This window comes from Macaca mulatta, chromosome 6, assembly GCF_049350105.2.
Source record: "Macaca mulatta isolate MMU2019108-1 chromosome 6, T2T-MMU8v2.0, whole genome shotgun sequence".
Lineage (NCBI taxonomy): Eukaryota > Metazoa > Chordata > Mammalia > Primates > Cercopithecidae > Macaca > Macaca mulatta.
In genome coordinates this window covers 141,379,214-141,400,704 of record NC_133411.1, presented here as the reverse complement: position 1 = coordinate 141,400,704, position 21,491 = coordinate 141,379,214, and the positions used below count along the sequence as shown (strand labels likewise).

The window sequence follows — 21,491 nt, the reverse complement described above, 5'->3', positions numbered from 1 at the left end:
GCAGGGACAGCTGGAGTGAAGGAAATGACACGCCTGGGAGAGTAACTTACTTCTGAGTCAGGAGCTTTAGAGAGATGAAGGAAGAAGCCTCCTGGGCCAGAGTTTTGGATGGAAAATGAACACCCAGTCAAGTCTCTAGGACTATAAGTGGGGCGGGGACTAGTTGTGAGCGCGAGTTAAGTAGGGGCCCTTACCAAGGAACATAGGACCTGGGTTCCCCAACCCTTTCGCTAGGTCCATGGCGTTGATCAGCCCTGAGCTAATTCCTCCATGCTGCCCAGAACCTCTCTGGGCCAAGCCCTGGGGACTCAGAGATGACAGCAATACTTCCATTGAGGAACTCCCATACGCGGGCCACAGGGAGGCTCTGGAGGCGGCCTGTGTATTAGGAGGGATCAGAACTACCCCACCCCCACCCTCACTCAGCCATCTGGGCTTCTCTGAACCCCTTCTCCTCCTCTGTTCCCTAAGGCCAGCCAGGGGGAGTCCCAGGGAGGCAGACCAAAAAGGGGTGGGGTGTCATCCTGGTCACTATTAGACCCTGGAACGGCGACCTTGAAAACTACTCAGCGTCTGTTGCCCGAGTGGAGCATAGTGCTTTACAATCACAGCAAACCATCAAGGTAGGGCTACTGTTATTTTATGGTTGAAAAACGGAGGTCCTGAGTCCCTTGGGGGCTGTGCCAGCAGCGGCCAAGTTGAGATTTCCCCTGGTTCAGCAGCCCCAGACAGCACACGGTGCAGGGTAGGCTTTCTGCTTCCTTCACTTCCCCAGGGCAGGTGAGTGACCTGGAGAAAGGGGGTCACCCCTAAAAACAGGGGTAGTGCTAGGACTGAAACTCTCCCTTCTTGATACCCCACTGGCAAGCTTGAGGAGCCAGGTTGCCAGTCGGGAGATTCGGCCGGTGTTCCCCCTGGAGAGGGCGGCAAGTGCCCGGGCGATCCCCTCACCTGCGTTCAGGAGATAGACCCCCGCCCCCAACCCGCCAGGAGGGTGAAAAGATGGCCCCAGGAGCCAGCCGGCTGGGAGAAGGCGGAGTGAGAGGAGAGGCTGGGGCCGGGGGTGCCGGGCTGTCCAGGGCAGCCCTCCTCCGGGCGAGCCGGAGCAGGGGTGGATGGGGAGCGCGCGGGGCGGGCCCGTGGTGGCCCCGGGGCGGTGGCGCCCGGCCGGAGAGGGTGGGGCGGAGCAGCCGCCCTGTACTTCCCCTTCGCCGCTAGCTCTACAACAGCCTGATTTCCCCGAAATGACGGCACGCAGTCGGCCAATGGGCGCCCGCGCGGCTGTCCGGAGGCGGGGCCGGCCAGGGCTGGGGAATCCCGCTAAGTGTTTGGATTGCTCGGTGGCGCCGCTGCCCTGGCAGAGCTCGCCACTCCTTCGTCGAGGCAGGACGTGCGCCCGAGCCCCGCCGAACCGAGGCCACCCGGAGCCTTGCCCAGCCCACGCCAGCCGTGCCCAGCGGCCTTGAGACCCAGACAGCCTCTGCCTTCTTCCCCCTTCCACCCGGAGTCGCGCTCCGCGCCCCCTCACGGCAGCCCCTGCGTCGCCGGGACCTTCGCGCGCCGCCGCCGGGACCTTCGCGCGCCGCCGCCGAATCGCTCCTGCAGCAAAGGTGAGTCCGCTTTTGCGGCGCGGGGGACCGGCGGCGTCGAATAAAAGGCGCGCGGGGCACCAGGAAGTGGGGGTTCGAAAACCCCAGGTTGGAGACTCGCGGGAGCGCGGCGTTGCCCGGGCCCCCGCGCGGGCTCCGGGGGGCGCCGGAGGAGCTGCGAGCCGCGGCGCGGGGAGGGCGGGCCGCGGCGTGGACCGCCCACCCGGACGAGGCTGCCGGCGCCGGGCAGCTTTCGCAGATATGCGTGCGCGCAGCCGCTGGGGGCCTGTAGGTGGCCCGCTACGTTCGTCCCGCGCATCCACACGCCGTGCCGGGGACCGAGTGTCCGCCCACGCGTGGGCGCCCAGTGCTCCCGGCTTTCGGCGGTCCCAGCTTCGCGCCCAGGCCCCAGGTTTTGGGCTCCCTGTGCTGGTGACAAGGGCTGGCTTACTGCCCAGGTGGCTGGAGGGAATCGTGACCTACGGAGACTGCGGGAAGAGGCGCCACAGGTGTTCCTTGGGCCGCTTCTCCAGAGGAGGGGAAACCGGGCCGGAAGGGTTAGCGTCCTAGTCTTAGCGTAGTGGGCTCTGTGACTGTCAGGAGGGCGTAGAATGGATTCAGGGGGGCTGTTCAGGGTGATGGCTAGCCCTTTACTAGCTAGTGGTGACAACTCAAGTCAAGGGAATTTCTTCTTGGCATCAAGCAAAAGAAGTCCCTCCCTTCCCAAAGGATTTGAATTTTGAGCGAAAAGTTCTGAAATTAGGATATCTGTGCATTTTCTCTCTTTTCCTGCACATGAATCCTAAAGCCATCACTTGCATGCCTGTCTCATCCAGAGACTGGCTGGGATGGAGGAAGGGGCAGAAGCATTTTTGCCTAAGATGCTGAAAAAACTTGGAGAGCAGTTTTATTCCAGGGCAGCTCCCCTCCCCACTGAGTGTAGTACCTAGTAGCTGGCTGAGGGGAGGGTAACTAAGTGAACTCGGGTGGGGCAGGTCAGTGCCCAGGTACTGTTCAACAGATTCCAGACTGGAGCCTCTGTCTTCTCTTTACAGCCAACATGCCCATCACTCGGATGCGCATGAGACCCTGGCTAGAGATGCAGATTAATTCCAACCAAATCCCGGGGCTCATCTGGATTAATAAAGTGAGTGTAACTCTTTGGGTTTTCCTGCCACTGTTTTAACCCATGTACTTCTGGAGGGACCAAAGCTTCAGATGCAGCTCAAAAAGGGAAGTGATAACAGGACAGGCAGATGTTTCTCCCAATGGGTCCTGCATGCAGGGAGGGAGTGTGCAAGGCCCAGCCTGGGCCTCACTTGCACGACTCCTGCTTTCTTCCCTTCTTGAGGTAGGGCACCCACCTGAAGGCACTTCCAGTTTCCAGCAGCAAGACTTTCCCAGCATCTGCAGAGCTGGAGTTCTGGTCTCCTCTGAGGGAGACCCTTACAAACATACACAGCACCTTGCAGGGCTCTAATCAAACAAATAGAAGACTTGAGAAGTGGATGCTGCTGGGCAGAAAGGTGGCTGGCTTAGCAGAGGACAAACGAATCAATCTTGCACCAGTCACTGTGGCCCAAGAAGCCTATAGCTGGTGCACTTGGGGCAACATAGACACTATAGGCTTAGTAGCAATGATAGTATTCATAATAATAGCTAATGCTTACTGAACACTCTCTGTGTGCCTGGCACCTGCTACGTATGTTATTTACATTGTGTCATTTAATCCTCGCAGTAGTCCTGTGGGGTAGGTCCTGTTCATGTCATCATTTTCAGATAAGTAAACAGAGGCACTGAGAGGAAGATTGTAAGATCACACAAAAAGTGATGAAGCCAAGATTTGAACTTGAATGGTCTGACTCAGAAATCTTTACTGTTAACCATCAGTGATAATAACAGTAAGACCTTAGACTTCATATTTGTCACTGTGTCCCTACACATTCTCTGGTTTTTAATTCTCAAAATTTTGTTGGATATGTTTTCTCATTTCAGAGAAGAGAAAACTGAGGGGAAAAGAGATACAGTGACAATGCCAGGGTTACACAGTGTTCACCATCCAAGTCTAGCTCCCTCAGTCGTATGACCAGGACCTCTTGTGTAGAAGCCCATGGTCCCAGGTGTCCTGAGGAGTCCTTTCTAATGGAAGAAGTTCTTACTTCCATGTTGGTGTTTACAAGCCAGAGAGAAACATCCCAGAGCTTCAAAATCAGGGCTTTGGGGGAGGGTGCCCTGTGTGGGTCCTAGCACATGTGTAACAGGCAGAGGGAGGTCTTTGTGAGCTAATAGTGCTGCAGCTCATCCGAACTAGGAGTCCCTCCTGAGAGATCCCGAGTGGTCTGTTTAAGCCAGCCTAAAGATGGGTCAGTCCAAGCCAGATGGCAGGGGGAAAAGGGGAAGTCAGCCTTTTCTCAGACCTGTCTGGCTGGGCAAGCCTGGGTCTCAGACTCAGCCCCAAAGTCTGTGGCCTCTGAGCTGACACAGCCTCGTGTATATGTGTGTGTTGTTCAGGAGGAGATGATCTTCCAGATCCCATGGAAGCATGCTGCCAAGCATGGCTGGGACATCAACAAGGATGCCTGTTTGTTCCGGAGCTGGGCCATTCACACAGGTGTGTGCCTGGGACTCAGGCCTAGGAAGGCCAGGGTAGAGACAAGAGGAGGCACTAACGTTAACACAGAGGCTCTTCACTGGGGTCCCTGAGCTCCCTGAGACAATATGCAGAATTACTGGGAACAGGGGCTGGTGGCAGACTAGTGTTTCTGGAGAAGAGAGTCCATCATTTCAGCAAATTCTCAAAGGGATTTCTAAAGCCAAGATCTTAGAAAGTGTGTGGCTTCAGGGGGGTTGTGGCTAGATGAGAGTTTTCCCTGGCAAAAGCATCTGTGAAAAGCAGCTGTAAGCCAGGGCACTGAAAGAGAGCCAGGTCTGCCTTCATGTTGACCAAGGCCCTTGGTCCAAGGCTCGTGTGGTTGGTAGCCTCCTTTATCCTTGAAAGATGGAGCTCTAGGCCCATCTCAGAACAGTCAGCCCACCCATTAGTTACTGTTCTCTGCTGCCCAGTCTGTGCCCACTCCCATGTTTGGAAATATCAGATAAGCCCCAGCCCACCTTGTGGCTGCTGATAGCCCAAGGAGGAAGACTGGGCATGGTCTGGGACACAGATAGTCCACTTTGGGGATATGGGGACTCTAGTGCTTCTACCTGGGCCCTTCACTGAGGCCCGCTAGATGTGTTTAAGCCAAGCCTCGGCATTTGAGAAGGTCCAGGGCCTAGGACCTGCAGAGTGTCACTGGAGTACCTGCTAGTTTGACCACTGTGGCTGTCTGGTTGCATGAGAGCTCAGGGGTACCCTTACCTTCCTCCACCAGGCCAGGGGCAGCTGAGGATCCCTACCTGTGGCCCTGACGATCCTCTTTTTTCTCCTGTCCTCTAGGCCGATACAAAGCAGGGGAAAAGGAACCAGATCCCAAGACGTGGAAGGCCAACTTTCGCTGTGCCATGAACTCCCTGCCAGATATTGAGGAGGTGAAGGACCAGAGCAGGAACAAGGGCAGCTCAGCTGTGCGAGTGTACAGGATGCTTCCACCTCTCACCAAGAACCAGAGAAAAGGTATCCAAGGACTCTGGGTCCTTGGGAAGCACCCTCAGGGAGGGAGGGTAGAAGGTGGTCAGCTGGGTCTGGCGAGCCTGCACCAAGGCTGACAGCCTATCTGCTCCACAGAAAGAAAGTCGAAGTCCAGCCGAGATGCTAAGAGCAAGGCCAAGAGGAAGGTGAGTGTGGTCCTAAGCAGCCAGGCCTTTGGTCACCTGTGGGCCAGGGTGAGCAGTGGAAGAAATGCTAAGGTGGGCCTGGGCCTAAGCTGCTTTCTCCCTTGACAGTCATGTGGGGATTCCAGCCCTGATACCTTCTCTGATGGACTCAGCAGCTCCACTCTGCCTGATGACCACAGCAGCTACACAGCTCCGGGCTACATGCAGGACTTGGAGGTGGAGCGGGCCCTGACTCCAGGTGAGCTGGTGCAGGTCTGGCAGGGGACCCCACAAGTCAGTGGGATAGCTCTTTCTCTTGGAGGCATGGTGCTGGCAGATGGTGGCCCATTAGTGCAGGCTGCAGGGTTGGTGGGGGGGCGCTCGATGTCTTGCAAACTAAGAAAGCACACAGCCTTGACCCATGGCTTCTGCTGTCCCCCAGCACTGTCGCCGTGTGCTGTCAGCAGCACTCTCCCTGACTGGCACATCCCAGTGGAAGTTGTGCCGGACAGCACCAGTGATCTGTACAACTTCCAGGTGTCACCCATGCCCTCCACCTCTGAAGGTTAGTGCTCCTGGGGCCTGGCCTGCCTGCTTGACTGTCTGGGTCCTGTGAAGGGCTTCCTGAGAGAGAAAAGACGCTCAGAACTCCACCTGGCACTAAGCTGATTGAGCTGGGCATTGCCCAGTCTTAGCCCCCGTGGGGGGAGGCAAGCAACGGGGACACTAGGAAGGCAGTTCAGAGTGGGCTGCAGCACAGTGGGGGCTGGTGAGAGGAGGGAAGGGGGCCAGGGGCTGTATTTTGGGGTGCTGTTTCTCCTTCCTTCTCTGCAGCCCAGCATCTGAGGGTGAGGAAGGAAGTGGGGTGGGGGTGGGAAGAGGCGTGGCTTCAGGGTTTGAGAGGCTGAGTCACCAGGCCGGTGTCCTGTTCTGGAATCTCCATGGCAGGCAGGTCCACTGGGAGGGGTGTGTGTGTGTGTGTCTGTGTGTGTGTGTGTGTGTCAGAGAGAGAGAGACAGAAAGGGCAGGGGATCTGGTGGGCTGGAACTGGAACTGCAGGGCGAGTGTGGCTGACTGCCAGCCAACCTCTCTGCTTTCTCCATCCACAGCTGCAACAGATGAGGATGAGGAAGGGAAATTACCTGAGGACATCATGAAGGTAAAGCCCCTTCCTACCTGGGCACTCTTGAAGTGACCGTTTCTCAGTGAGGAGAGAGAACCAGTGAAGCTTCCAAATCAGAGGATGGGCAGCTGCTATTGTCACCTGGCTGCTTGCATCATCCCACAAGTGCCACATTCACGTGGCTTGACTGGTGGGAAAGCCACCATGGGTAGGGAAGGCAGGTGGGAGGCCTGGCCTCCGACAGGCCATCCTGAAGCAAGCCTGGGGGCATCAGACAGCTCTGTGAGTCAGGCACTATCAGCGATGGGTCCCTGGCCTGCACCCTCTGCCCCAACCTGCCCCAGCCCTGCTAGTTTGGGAAATGCACATCAGGTTTCAATAATCAGCCTTTAGGATCCATTAATATGATTGCTTTATAGAAAAAGTTAGCAAATTATCCTCCAGGTTTTTTTTTCTGCTTCAGTTTTAAAAGTGAATATAAAGAAGTTTTTGCAGCCGGGGGCGGTGGCTCACACCTGTAATCCCAGCACTTTGGAAGGCCAAGGCGGGTGGATCACCTGAGGTCAAGGGTTCGAGACCAGCCTGACTAACATGGTGAAACCCATCTCTACTAAAAATACAAAAATTAGCCAGGCCTGGTGGCGCATGCCTGTAATCCCAGCTACTCCGAAGGCTGAGGCAGGAGAATCGCTTGAACCTCAGAGGTGGAGGTTGCAGTGAGCCGAGATTGTGTCATTGCACTCCAGCCTAGGCAACAAGAGCAAAACTCCATTTCAAAAAAAAAGTTTTTGCGGTAGTTGTACCCCAGCTGTTCCATCAGCCCAGAAAATTAAGACATGTATGTAGTTCCTTATCTGTAGCTTTTCTAGTCATCTTTTCTTGATTTGTTTTGCTTACCTTAGTTTTAAGCCCCATTCCCTCTTACTATGTCCTTACACAGTTGAGAGGGAAGTTGTAGAGAGTGGAGTGCCAGAGAGTGGGTGTGAGAGGGGTGGGAAATGAATTGAGGACCAGTGCCAACATGCATTTCTGCCTCCTCCCTCCTGGGCCCTTGTCCTGACTGCAGTGCACTTCTGCATCCTATCTGAGATTGTGAAAATGGCCAAGGGTGTGATCCTGGCTGAGAGAAGCTGGTTCATTGAGGGCAGGGCCACAGGGTGAGTCTGCACTGGAAGGGAGTTGATAGCCTCTTGCTCTTCTGTCCTCAGCTCTTGGAGCAGTCGGAGTGGCAGCCAACAAACGTGGACGGGAAGGGGTACCTACTCAATGAACCTGGAGTCCAGCCCACCTCTGTCTATGGAGACTTTAGCTGTAAGGAGGAGCCAGAAATTGACAGCCCAGGGGGTAAGAAGGCCCTGGATCCATATGGCTTCTTAGAGGAGGGAGAACCATATAGGGATGGAGAAAGCTTGGGGGCAGGGCCAGGGAGCAGTGCGGTAAAGCATCTGGGGTACTGACACATTGTGAATTAGCTACTGCTGCCATGCCTTAAGGTTTGCCTGAAGCTAAGTAGATGTTTGCTGCTGTGCTGTGAAGAGTGGAGGCCATGTCTGTGGCCTTCAAGGGTAGGCGGAAGCACACCTTATGCCACCGTCCCCCACCCTCATACAACCTTCTTCGTATCTTCTAGGTGATATTGGGCTGAGTCTACAGCGCGTCTTCACAGATCTGAAGAACATGGATGCCACCTGGCTGGACAGCCTGCTGACCCCAGTCCGGTTGCCCTCCATCCAGGCCATTCCCTGTGCACCATAGCAGGGCCCTTGGGCCCTTCTTAGTCCTCTAGGCAAGCAGGACCTGGCATCCTGGTGGATATGGTGCAGAGAAGCTGGACTTCTGTGGGCCCCTCAACAGCCAACTGTGACCCCACTGCCAAGTGGCGATAGGGCCTCCCCCCTTGGGTCATTGGCCTCTCAGGGCCTGGCAGGCCAGTTGTCTGGGTTTTTCTTGTGGAGTAAAGCTGGTCCTGCCTCCTGGGAACATGAGGTTCTGAGACCGGTGTGTCAGGTCAGGGACTTGGACTGGAGTCAGTGTCTGGCTTTTTCCTCTGAGCCCAGCTGCCTGGAGAGGGTCTTGCTGTCACTGGCTGGCCCCTAGGGGAACAGACTAGTGACCCCAGAAAAGCATAACACCAATCCCAGGGCTGGCTCTGCACTAACAGACAATTGCACTAAATGAATCTTGTTCCCAAAGAACCACCCCCTTTTCAGCTGAGCCCTGGGGACTGTTCCAAAGCCAGTGAAATGTGAAGGAAAGTGGGGTCCTTCGGGGAGATGCTCCTTCAGCCTCAGAGGAGCTCTGCCCTGCTGCCTACTTTGGCTGAGGGGCTTGGGAAAAAAACTTGGCACTTTTTCTTGTGGATCTTGCCACATTTCTGATCAGAGGTGTACACTAACGTTTCCCCCGAGTTCTTGGCCTTTGCATTTATTTATACAGTGCCTTGCTCGGCGCCCACCACCCCCTCAAGCCCCAGCAGCTCTCAACAGGCCCAGGGAGGGAAATGTGAGCGCTTTGGTTTGACTCAAAATTGGAATGTCATCTAACCATTAAGTCATGTGTGAACACATAAGAACATGTGTAAATATGTACATGTCTTTTTATAAAAAGTAAATTGTTTATAAGGGGTGTGGCCTTTTTAGAGAGAAATTTAACTTGTAGATGATTTTACTTTTTATGGAAACACTGATGGACTCATTATTGGCATCCCACCTGAACTTGACTTTGGAGTGAACAGGGACATGCATCTATTATAAAATCCTCTCTGCCAGGCGTGGTGGCTCACCCCTGTAATCCCAACACTTTGGGAGGCCGAGATGGGTGGATCACATGAGGTCAGGAGTTTGAGACCAGCCTGGGCAACATGGTGAAACTCCATTTCTACTAAAAATGCAAAAGTTAGCTGGGCATGGTCGTGGGCGCCTGTTATCCCAGCTACTCAGGAGGCTGAGGCAAGAGAATCACTTGAAACTGGGAGGTGGAGGTTGCAGTAAGCCAAGACTATGCCATTGCACTCCAGCCTGGGCAACGACAACAAAAATAAATAAATCCTTTCATTTGGCCGGGTGCGGTGGCTCATGCCTGTAATCCCAGCACTTTGGAAGGCGGAGGTGGGCAGATCACCTGAGGTCAGGAGTTTGAGACTAGCCTGGCCAACATGGTGAAACCCCATCTCTACTAAAAATAGAAAAATTAGCTGGGCCTGGTGCTGGGCACCTGTAATCCCAGCTACTCGGGAGGCTGAAGCACAAGAATCACTTGAACCCGGAGGCGGAGGTTGCAGTGAGCCGAGACTTTGCCACTCTACTCCAACCTGGGTGTCAAGAGCCAGACTTTGTCTCAAAAAAAAAAAAAAAAAAAAAAATTCCTTTTGTTTATGTTCACATAGACGATGGCAGAAGGAGGGGACATTTCTGTCACAGGAACATGCTCATATAAACATAGTTACCTGTCCTTGACTATCACCATGGCTGTCAGTTGATTCTGGGCTCCTGGGGCCCAAGGAGTGTTAGGTTTTGAGGAATGTGCCATAGGTGATGTGTCCTGCTAACACGCAGATGCTGCTCCAAAAAGTTAGTTGATACGACACAGTCACAGACAATCAGAACAGTCAGCAGCCCAAGAAAGGTCCCCATAGCTGCTGTGCTGGGTAGCACTTGCCATCCAGTTTCTAGAGTGATGAAATGCTCTCTCTGTACTGTTCAATACAGTAGGCACTGGCACTAGCCACATGTGCCAACTAAGCACTTGAAATGTGGCCAGTGCAATGAGGAATTGAACTTTTAATTGCATTTAATAAACTACATGTAAATAGTCACATGTGGTCAGTGGTTACCATATTGAACAGTGCAGGTAGATACTGGACTGGGGGCAGATCTGAGGGAGAGGGGTTTGAGTAGCGGGAGGACACTGGGGATAGGGGCTCGGGGCTATTTACCTGCCATTTCTAGTAGTTTGGTATTTCAGCAGCCAACAATAACTATTGGTGCTGAATACCAGCCCTGCAGTGTAGCACGAGACATGTCCATGCACATGTGCATTAGGAAAACTGGCCTTACATGAAGCAGGATTCTGCCTGGGCTGATGCACACAACCTCTATGGAGGGCAAACAGTGTTTCTGAAGACCATAGTTTGGGAACTCCTGACATATGACAATGCCCCCTTCAGGTAAGCCCAAGTTACAGGATTGTCTGAGGGTGGAAGGTCTGGATATGTGCTTTTCCTGTCTCCCTCTTCAGTGTCTGGCCGTGGGGCATAAACACTACCCAGCAATAGGTAGGCTGGCCAAGAGAAGCCAGCTTGTATCATCAGCATCGTCTAGGGAATGGAATCATGGCAGTAATATGTTGCTTAGGAAACGAAAGCTCTATGGACACATCTTGCACATTCTCAGTCCCAGAAACCATATGGACTGTGACCCCACTCACTAGGCCCAGCCCTCTGGAAGAGTATGGGCCCTTGAAAAGGGAAGACTGAGTGAGAAACTGAAGAGAAAACTACAAAATGGGCAGAGGTCAGTCTGACACATTCATCCTCTGTCAAGCTCAGGAAGTATTGGTCTCTGATCTTGGAGATGATGTGTGAGTGGCCAGTGGACTCCTGCTGGGTAAATATTCTATATGTGGATGCCTGGACAGGCCCCCATCCCAGGCCCTGCTTGTCAGAAGCTCCCCTTGGGCCAAGTGTGGTGGCTCACACCTGTAATCTTGGCACTTTGGGAGGCTGAGGCGGGTGGATTGCCTGAGTTCAGGAGTTTGAAACCAGGCTGGGCAACATGGTGAAACCCTGTCTCTACTGAAAAACAAAAAAACTAACCAAGTGTGGTGGCGCACACCTGTAATTCCAGCTACTAGGGAGGCTGAGGCAGGAGAATCACTTGAACCCGGGAGGTGGAGGTTGCAGTGAGCTGAGATCATGCCACTGCACTCTAGCCCAGGCAACATAGCGAGACTCTGTCTCAAAAAAAAAAAAAAAAAAAAGTTCCACTTGGAAGCTCCACTCCACTTGGATTTCTCAAGAATAGCTTCACCTGGGAACAGAAGGCTAGACAGGATGGCCTTTTTCAGCTCCTTCACGGACCAGCCCTTTTTAAGATTTGGATTGAGGTGGCTGGCCACCTGTGGCTTCCATCTGGGGTCTCCTAGTGGGTGATGGCAGGTGGTGGTGTGGAGCAAGGTAGAGTGGACTGATGGGAGGAAAGGGACACCACCCAGAACAAGCAGCAGCTCTGACTTCTCTTTCTCCTGCCCTTCAATCTAATCCCTGATGGAGGGTAGGCAGTGGGTATGTGAAGTCTTGGGCAGCTGTGGAAATCTCTCAAGTTCTAAAAGCAAAGTTAATTGCTTGTAAATTACCAAAAAGAGAGAGGAATTATGTCCATCAGCTTCCAATCTCCACAACCAAGATGAAGTCCTCAACTTCCCCATCCCCTCTGATGCCAGGAGTTCCCTCTGATACCAGGAGCAGTTGGTAGCAACTGCTTGGAATCTCCAGGGAGGGACCTCAAAACTCTCCCTAGGCACCCATCACAATGGAGCTGGGTCCTAGGGACCAAGCCTGGAGTAGTGTGGGATAGAGCCAGACCTTTCAGGATGGAGAGCTGTCCCATCGCATCCTACCAAGACCTCACCCTTTTCCTAGGAAAAGAAACAAAATAAGGTCTGACAGCTCACCTAAAGGTGATGGCAGCTGACACTACCGAGTCATTAGCCAAACAATGCCTGAAACAGAGCAGTATTAGTAAGATCTGAACCAAGTTTGTGCTTAATAATTAGATCATTCTAAGGACCTGACAGTGCTTCTGTGGGTCATTCTCAAGAGTTTCAGTATAAGCACTAATGGTGGAAGTTGTGGGTTGAGGGAGCTAGGAGGTTGTTGAAAGATTTGTTTTGTTGGGGTTGTGCTGATATCATTGTCATCAAGGACCACTTTCCACTGGGGTAAACTGACAAAGTGGTGCTCAGCCACACCAGCTAGATTTCTCATACTGGGCCAAGTTTACAGACATTTGAGGGCATTTGTGGTTAGTCATGGGCTTCCTTGCCTTAACTCCAAAGGTGTCACTTTCATTGGGCTGGTTTATTCATTCAGCTCACTTGGCAATAGGAAGAAAGCTAGAAGCTAATATGCAAACCACCCCTTCTTGGTGAGTCAGCTTTCAACATCTCTTAGTGCACTGTGTGCAGGGTGTTGTGACCATTACAACTCCAAAGGTAAGAACTTTCTCTGATTTTTCTGGAAGTCTCCAGTGGGGCCTGCCAAAGTGGGAACTGAAATCCTGGGGTAGCCTTGGGAGGTGGAGTTTTTTTTTCTAGCAGTAATGCCTCCGGTTGGTGGGGCTGGGAAACAGCCAGGTTGTCATTCTCTGGGACCACTTGGTCTTTCACACTGTGCACAGATCCAAAAATCTGCCCTTATATGTGGAGGGGAAAAGGGGTACAGATGTCCTCCAGGCAGTCCTGTTGGAGCACCCAGGGCTAATACAGTGACCCTATAGAAAGCTTTCGTCTCTATCAGATGTAATGCTATTCCTTAACTTGGGCACGACTAATCCTCTAATTCATCAGAACTCAGCACTAACCTTTCCCCAGTTCTGCCAGCTGTCACAGAGGAAGGAGGCCTGGGGTGGGAGAAGGGGGAGCTGGTGCCCTCCTTTTGCAGGGGTGAAAGTACTTGGCAGGTTGGAGCTTGGCGTCTTCATCCGGAGCTCCCTTGTGGGGCCAAGTCTAAGGCAGCAGAAGGGTATAGCTGCTGGCCACATAGTTTTCCTAGCTCCAGGCTGCTCTCAAGAGACCCATTTATGCTGGTTTTCTCGGGGTGAGGAGTTATAGAAGCCCACGTCTGCTGGCTCAGTGGTAAGACACAGGCCTGCAGAGTCTGTGCTGAGTGAAACTTCAGCTGGGGAGATAGTGGAGGCTATGGAGCAAGGACATGGGGACTGAATGAAAGAGGGGAGGCAGACGTCCAGCCCATCATTCCTCACCCAAGGAGATGATCCCACAAGCTCACAAATGAGCAGAACTGGAAAAGACCTCAAAGTCTGGCTGGATAATGGCAACACAGGTCTTGAGTGCTCAGTTTGTGCTGGGTGCTGTGCCAAGCACCCCGTGTGCACCACGGCACTGGCACCCCACCACGGCCCTTGTTCACAGACCAGGAAACCAACTCTCACCACCTAATCAGTATAGAACCTTGGTTCCAACCCACATCTGTCTGTGCCCAGAATCCAGGTTGGTTCCATATCAGGCTGCCTGAGAGAAGAACACGGAGGCCTACACAAGAAGCTGGGGAGAACTAGCAAGGGGCAGGCCCCGAGCACCTTATGCCAAGCAAGCACTTGTGGATGCTGAGGGAAGACAGCAAAAGCTGCAGCTGCTGTCCTGCCTTCAGATCTCCTCCCTTCCCCCAGCACACACAGCTTCCGACACCTCTGGCAACATGGCTCTGCTGCTACAGGCCCCAGGGCCCCAACAGGGTAGGGTTTGGCTTGGTCCTCAAGGGAAGCAATGCCCCACCTATGCCCTGGAGGCCACCTGCAGTTTCGAAGGGTGGGGCCCCCAGGGGCCGGGACACAGACAGGCTTGTAACTTGGCCTCAGTGCAGGGGGCAGCTCAGCCACAGCAGGCCTGTCTGGAGCAAACAGGGGACTCTGGCCTGCTAGGCCTTATCTCAGCTCCCAGGATCAAAGAGGACTTTTCAGCCATGTTTCTGTCTCAGCAAGACAACGTAGTCTCCTGTTCTCCTGCTTTAAACCAGACCTGCTGTTAGGTCCTGGGGTTCCTTAGAGATCTGGACCCTGGGTGGCTGACTGTGAGACTCAGGACCATGCACAGATACCTCCTCATTCCCAGCCACCAGGCTCGGGTCAGACCCTATGGCTTTGGTGGGCCTAATTCCTGGTTTCTTGATCCCTGAGAACACCTGGCACCTCTGGCAGGTGGCCAGTTGCTACCCTACATCAGGCGGGCGCTGGGATTCACCTGCAGGCTTCCTTTAGGGAAGGCTCTCCCCTGCCCTCCTGTGCCAGCCCAGAGGGGCAGCCTGGGTGAGGCCTTTGCATCCATTTCAGGCCAATGCTGGGTCCCCTCCTGTTTCTGCCCTCCTTCTTTCCTTCAAAGCAACAATGTTGTGGGGATGTCCAGTTCTGCTACCACCTCTCCCTCACACTGTCAATCTGGAATTTGTCCAGAATTGGGGCCCAAGTAGTGAGTTCTTACACAGTGGTTAAAAAAACAAAAAACCCCACACAACTCAGCTCTACCTTCCCTCAGAGAGGCCACGGGATATACCCAGGATCTCAGATCAGGAGGGAGGCCCCAGGAGAGGTGTGGCAGGGATCATGTGCTTCTCTGGTTTCTTGGAGAAAGCCGGCTTTGTGGAACAAGGGAGGCATATGGACATGGAGTTGGTGTTTGGGGATGTGGGAGCCATTAGGCCAGAATTACAAGAAGTCCTGTCATGTCGGCCACACCAGGGCAACGGTGGACCGGTGTGGGGGCTGGGGTGGGGGCTGATGGCCTGACTGTGGGGGCAGTGGAGGGCTGTTTCTGCTGGGGACCCAGGGCTCCCCTCCAAGTGCTCCTGCTTGGCTTGTTGGGATGCGGAGAGGAGCTGGAGTTGGGATAGGTCACAGCGAAGGATACAGCCTGGCATTCCCATATGGGGTGGGGGTGGGGTGGGGCAGGGAGGAGGACCTGGGGGTGTCCAGCTTTCAAAGACTTGGAACAGCCTGGTGAGTGTTCATCACCATTCTTCTGTCATAGGTGGCAAGCAGCCAGAGTTCTGGGCCCAGGAGACCATCTACCCGCAAGCTTGTGGGGCCTGCCTCAGGTCACTGAGGAGGACCCCAGTTTTGGTCTCTGGCCATCCTAAGATGTGTGCAATGGAGCCCTGGGGCCCTCCCTTCTCTGACTGGTGACAGCCCTCACAGGCAAAGCCTCACCCTCTAGGGCCTGTCCCTTCCTGTCTGCCAGTCCCCACAAGGGCTGCAGGGTACCCAATCTCGCCAACCAGACTGGAAGCTCCCCAGGGGCAAGCAGCTGATCTCTTCCATATTCTCACAGCGTTCAGCCAGGATTGGCACTTCAGAGCATCTCCTGCTGCTCAGCAGAGATGTAGTTAGCATGTCTCTAGAGTAGCACTTTCTGAGTCCCTCCCCTGGGGGGACCAGGCTAGACTCTGGGGTCCAGAGGAGCAAGCAGGCTGAGAGGCAAAAAGGCACAGAGAAATAACCAACCCTGCCCCTGCAGTAGAACCCTGGGCAGAACAGGCCATGACCAACCAGCAGCCAAGGTCAAAGGCCCCAGACCAAGGGCCAGTGTGTGTACAACATGCAGCATGACCGCTTGTCTCCTTCGGCAGGACTGGAGATAGAAGGCTGAGTCATTAACAACTTTCTTTTATTAAAAATGTACATAAGTAAAAGGAACATGGTTTAATTGTACAAAGAGTAAGAAGTACAGATGAGCAAATAACACGTATTAAAGTCACCTGCAATATACCACCCAGAAGTAACCAGGCTGTTGAATTTTTAGAGACTGGGGTGCAAACACATTTTTTCACTCCCTTGTGCATATATGTGGGAGCTCTGCCATATGCAGACACAGACGTGGTGTCCACAGGCGATATCTCTGCTGGGAATGCTGCAAGCAGGAGTCTGTCCTTTCCTGGTACTGGCTCGGGACCCTTCCTCAGCGCCCAGGTCTCTCTAGTATCCAGGAGTCCAAAGGCCCAGCTGTACAGGCTGCAGAGGTGATCTAGAATAGATTAGGAGGTGCGAAAGGGCTTGGAGATAGGCTGACCAACTGTTTCAGTTTGCTTAGGACCAAGGAGTTTCCCAGGATTTGGGACTTTCAGTGCTAAAACTGGGCAAGTCCCAGGCAAACCAGGGCCAGTTGGTCACCCTCCCTGAGGGCCAAAGGCTTTGTCCAGCCCCTCCTGCCCTGTGCTTGCCATCTGCCCTCCTGCTGGGGTTCTGGATCCCCCATGCCCACACCAAGCAGCTCAGGGACAGAGGCATGGCTGGGGCCTTGCCTCCCGAGAAGCTGGGACTATAAGGTTCCAGCCTGAGGCCTAGGGAGGGACAGGGGAAAGGGAATAAATGAAGGCAGATAGTCTGTTATCACCCAAGAAAAGGGCCAGGTGAACTATGGCTGTTAAGGGCAGCTAGGGACATACAGGTGGAAGGGTCTAATACTTGGCTGGCCACCCCTCCAGCCCTGGAGCTCAGTGTGTGGTCCCCAGAGGCCCCAGACCCTAAGAAGTGCAGGGTGTCTGGATTGAAAGGCCTCAGCTCCCTGGGCTCCCACAGCCCTGGTGCCTCAGGCCTTACCTTCCCCCTCCGCCATCTCCACACCCCTTGGCACTTCCTGCCCAGCTCCTCTCTACCTAAGACTGGGAGCAGAGGATGAAGGAAGAGGAATCCAGGACAGAACGAGCTGAAAGAGGAGCAGGCAGGTGGGAGGGGACCTGGGCAGAAAGGACCTCTCTGATAGTGGTGGGAACATGCTGGCTGTGGTCTGGCCCAGCCCGCTGTCTATGCCTGATGATGCCTGAGGATTCCTGAGGATGCCTGAGGATGGGGGGCCCTTGGAAAACTCAGAAGAGAGGCTGGTGTGGAAGGCAGAATATTGGTCCACAGTGGAATAAAGAGGTCCACGTTCTAATGCATGAGCCTATGAATATGTTGCTACATGGCAAAGAGGAATTAAAACTGCAGATGGGGCCGGGCGCGGTGGCTCAAGCCTGTAATCCCAGCACTTTGGGAGGCCGAGGCGGGCGGATCACAAGGTCAGGAGATCGAGACCACAGTGAAACCCCGTCTCTACTAAAAAATACAAAAAAAAAAATTAGCCGGGCGCGGTGGCGGGCGCCTGTAGTCCCAGCTACTCAGGAGGCTGAGGCAGGAGAATGGCGGGAACCCGGGAGGCGGAGCTTGCAGTGAGCCGAGATAGCGCCACTGCACTCCAGCCTGGGCAACAGCGTGAGACTCTGTCTCAAAAAAAAAAAAAAAAAAAAAAAAAAAAAAAAACAAAAACTGCAGATGGAATTAAGGTTGCTAACCAGCTCACTTGCAAATATAGAGACTACCCTGGATTATTGGTGTGGGCCCAGTGTAATCACAAGGGTTCTTAAATGAAGAAGAAGGAGGCAGAAGGGTCAGAACCAGAGAGATCACATTGTGAAAGACCTGACCAGCCAGTGCTGGCTTTGAAAGTGGAGGAAGGGGCTGCAGGTCAAGGAATGCAGGCAGCCTCTAAAAGCTGGAAAGGGAAAGGAAGAAAAGAGATTCTCCACTAGAGCCCCCAGGAAGAAATGCAGCTCTGTTGACACCTTGAGTTTAGCCCGGTGAGACCTGTTTTGGACTTCTGACTGCAGAACTATAAGAAAAGAAATGGGCCAGGTGCAGTGGCTCACACCTGTAATCCTAGTACTTTGGGAGGCTGAGGCAGGCAGATTGCTTGAGCCCAGGAGTTTGAGACCAGCCAGGGCAACATAGTGAGACCCTATCTCTATAAAATATATAAAAAATTAGCCAGGTGTGGTAGCACATGCCTTTAGTCCCGGCTACTTGGGAGGCTGAGGTAGGAGGATGGTCTAGCCCAGGAGGGAGAGGTTGCAGTGCGTCAAGATTGCACCATTGCACTCCAGCCTGAGTGACAGAGCAAGACCCTGTATCAAAAAAAAAAAAAAAAAAAAAAAAAAAAGAAGAAGAAGAAAAAAGAAAAAAATTGTGTTGTTTCAAGCCCTGTTTATGATAGTTTGTTAGAGCAGCAATAGGAAACGGATCCACTGGGAAACCATTTGGGGGATGCAGCTGCCCAAAATCCCTGCACATGGGTTAGACTCAGCCTCAGAAGGCTCTACAGCCTCTCTGTGAAAAACTCCATTCCCTCTGGGAGAAGCTCAGACTCTAGAGGCCTGGGCAGGAAATGGGTCTCCATGGCATGGAGGGGGTCAAGAAGGATGCCCCCAGGATAGTGCCTCTGCTAGACCTCTCTACAGGAAGCAGCTGCCTCTTTGAGCCCCCTCCCCAAACCTCAGTGAGCTGAGGTCAGGCCACCTAGGACAACTAGTCAGAGGCCACAGGGCTTGGCTTAAGACTCCCAGGAAGGAGTTGCATGGCCCCTCCATACATCCGTAATACTCATAACACTCTCAGTCCTTGGCCTTAATAAGGGGATACTAAGGGGACTCAGTTTAGCTCTGGAAAAGCTAGGACTACCAGAAAAAAAAAGTTTAGAGGAAAAAAAAAGTTACTGGATGCCAGCTAGATCTGCATAAAGTCCCTGCTCTGCCACTTACTAGCTATGTGGCCTCGAATAAGCCACTAGACCTTTTGTAGCCTCAGTTTCTTCATCTGTAAAATGGGTACAACATCATTTGTCTTATCTGTCTCACAGGATGTGTGAGTCTCAGGTGAGATAACACACGAGAAAACATTGTGCTGCACAGCTTGAGATGCAAACAGTAACGATCACAACCCCACATGCCTTTTGATAGGGTGAATGATCACAGCATCCTGTGTTAGGAAGGAAGGGGTAAGCGCAGACGCTTCAAAACTCTGTCTCACCCATAGGCAGAAGGGTGTAGCCTGGCCAGGGGAGAAAAGGACCCAGCCACTGCCACCACCCTGCAGCTCACACCGGATGTGCGACAGAGCCACCGTGCAGCCCCACAGGATGTCCTCCAACCACTGCAGACTGTGGGGCTTTGCTTTTTTTTTTTTTTAAAAAAAAAAAAAGGTTTTCTAGAGTTTCTTCTACATTAAAAACAATCCCTCCTTCTCATAAAGCACAATTTTACAGGGGAAAAGGGGGATGTGAAACTATATGCAACACAATTCAAATCTAATTAACATATAATTTTTTGTGGAATACAGATGGGGAGAATACATCACAATACTAAAGGTAATTACCTTTGGATAGTGGGATTACAGGTGATATAATATAAAAATTTTAAAAATATTTCTATAGTTTAAAAATGTTCCATGATGACCTATAATTATTTTTACTTATTTATTTTTTGAGACAAAATCTCACTCTGTTGACCAGGCTGGAGTGCAGTGGTGCAATCTCAGCTTACTGTAGTCTCGACTTCACAGGCTCAAGTGATCCTCCCACCTCAGCCTCCCAAGAAGCTGGGACTACAGGTATGTACCACCACGCCCAGCTAATTTTTTGTAGACACAGGATTTTGCCATGTTGTCCATGCTGGTCTCGAACTCCTGAGCTCACGTAATCCTCCTTCCTCGGCCTCCCAAAGTACTGGGAGTATGGGTGTGAGTCACCTTGACTGGCCTATAATTACTTTTATAATCAGAAAAAAATTATAAATAAATATAAAAAGTGCCAGGAACTTTCTTTTGTGGAGCCACAAACTGGGCTCAAGGAATAATTTGAGCTGGGCTCTGCAGGGGTGGGAGTCTTGGCCTGGGCCCTGGTCCTTACTGTGTGACTCTGGAGACTCACTACTTTCCCTCCCTGGCCTTTGTTTACCTGGTAAGACAAGATGCTGCACAAGATGCTCCCTAGGGTCCTTTGCAGCTTAATAAGTAAAGTATTCGCCTTGGTCTCATCCATCCCAGCTCTGTGCCCAGCTTCGAGCGGCTCCTCTGTGCCTGGAGAGAAAGGCAAGCGCCTTACTCATGCCTTGAGGTTGCTGACCACTTCCCTCACCAGCCTCACTCCTTCCAGACCTGCCCTGGGAGTCCCTGCCTCCTGGCCTTCACCTGCATCATAGTCTGTACTTCTCAGAGCCCTGCCCTTCCTTGAAGAACAAAGCCTGGCCAAATTGTGTCAGCCTGCTGGCCTGCAGTGACCCCTGCTTACGTCATACATAACAATAGCTATAACTTATTGACATTAACTTCAGGTCACATAGCAAAAGTGCTCTCATTTAAATCTGAGGCCACCAGAGGATCCATAGACTAAAATGTTAACAGCATCTCCTGGAGTTGTGGAGTGTGGTGACCCTATTTGATCCTCTTGTGCCACTGAGAGATATATTATTAACCCAATTTCACTGATAAGATAACTGAGGCTCAGAGAGGACAAGTAACTTGCCCATGGTCACACAGTGGGTTCATGGCAGAGTTGGGAGGTGATCCCTAGTCAGTTCCAAGTCCAGGATTTTCTCACTCCCACAATGGTGTCTCCCTTAATGACTCTCACATTCTAGTCTCTGAGTACAGGAAGGGTATGTTCTGAGTTGAACACACAGAGAGCACTCAATGATGTCTGGTGGTGAAGATGTTAATCATGAGTTCCATCAAGGTTTATCATTCAATCAACAAGTCTTCCTAGCGTGTCTGGGAGCTCTGGGGGCCAAGGACAGGTCTATTGTAGTTCAGCGTTGCATTCTGGCACCTGGTGGTTTCTGGCACATAGCCCATGCTCATTAAATGACATGAATGATTGTCCATTCAAATAATAAAACAACAAATAAATAATACTAGCTAACAGGTATGGAGTGCCTACAAGCCAGCCAGGAAACCTCCTGCCTACTCAGGGAGTTTCCGGGACAGTTGAGGAGAAACATAACACTGTTGACAAGGGCTACAACGTAGGGTTTTACACCAAAACAGTGTCTATGTAAATAGTGTCTATCAAAGAGAGAAAAATGATGGGCAGACACCCTGATCCTCCCCACAGTGCTGGAGGCCATGCCAGCCACTGTCCCCATTACAATTTGCATATAGTGACTGCCGAAGCACACAAACCTGAATTTTGTGTCTGCATCCATGGTTCTGTCTGTTCAGATCACATCTGGATACTACTGTTGCCTCTCCAGACTGGATAACCAGTCTGCTGAGGGCCAGAAGATGGTGAGATGGAAACTAGTCATGTTTAGCTTGGAGAAGAGAAAGGAAGACCATCTTTAACACCTGACAGGTTGCTCTTCCCAAGAGGGGCCAGTGGGCAACAGCCGTGGTCAGCAGTTCCAGGCACCCCTGAGGAAGCCTGCTCCAGCTGTCAGGGCTGTCTGGCAAGGGACCAGTCCCTCCTCTGGAGAAGTGGCGAGCCCAGTG

At 52.6% G+C, this 21,491-nt stretch overlaps 2 protein-coding genes across 4 annotated transcripts in view; one reads left to right on the top strand and one right to left on the bottom strand.

The window, feature by feature from the left end:
* Positions 1-1,567: 1,567 nt before the first annotated feature.
* IRF1 (interferon regulatory factor 1) lies at positions 1,568-9,060 on the top strand. Its single transcript, NM_001266397.1, is given in 10 exon segments — positions 1,568-1,610; positions 2,645-2,736; positions 4,101-4,200; positions 5,026-5,202; positions 5,314-5,363; positions 5,472-5,601; positions 5,785-5,907; positions 6,452-6,501; positions 7,674-7,809; positions 8,096-9,060. Coding segments are annotated over 9 exon segments (978 nt in total). The 5' UTR covers positions 1,568-1,610; positions 2,645-2,649; the 3' UTR covers positions 8,221-9,060.
* A 6,784-nt stretch (positions 9,061-15,844) lies between these two features.
* The window catches only part of CARINH (colitis associated IRF1 antisense regulator of intestinal homeostasis), a 70,925-nt gene continuing 65,278 nt past the window's right edge, over positions 15,845-21,491 (bottom strand). Inside the window, exons 4-6 of one of the 3 annotated variants that reach the window (XR_013418513.1) lie at positions 21,183-21,313; positions 19,960-20,081; positions 15,845-16,218 (exon numbers count right to left, since the gene is read on the bottom strand). Coding sequence is in view for 2 of the 3 variants with exons in the window: in XM_015140731.3 (XP_014996217.2) it covers positions 15,848-16,218 (371 nt within the window). In the remaining variant the exon portion in view is untranslated. The remainder of the gene's footprint in view (positions 16,219-19,959; positions 20,082-21,182; positions 21,314-21,491) is intronic. The other 2 variants (XM_015140732.3, XM_015140731.3) reach the window with 2 other exon arrangements.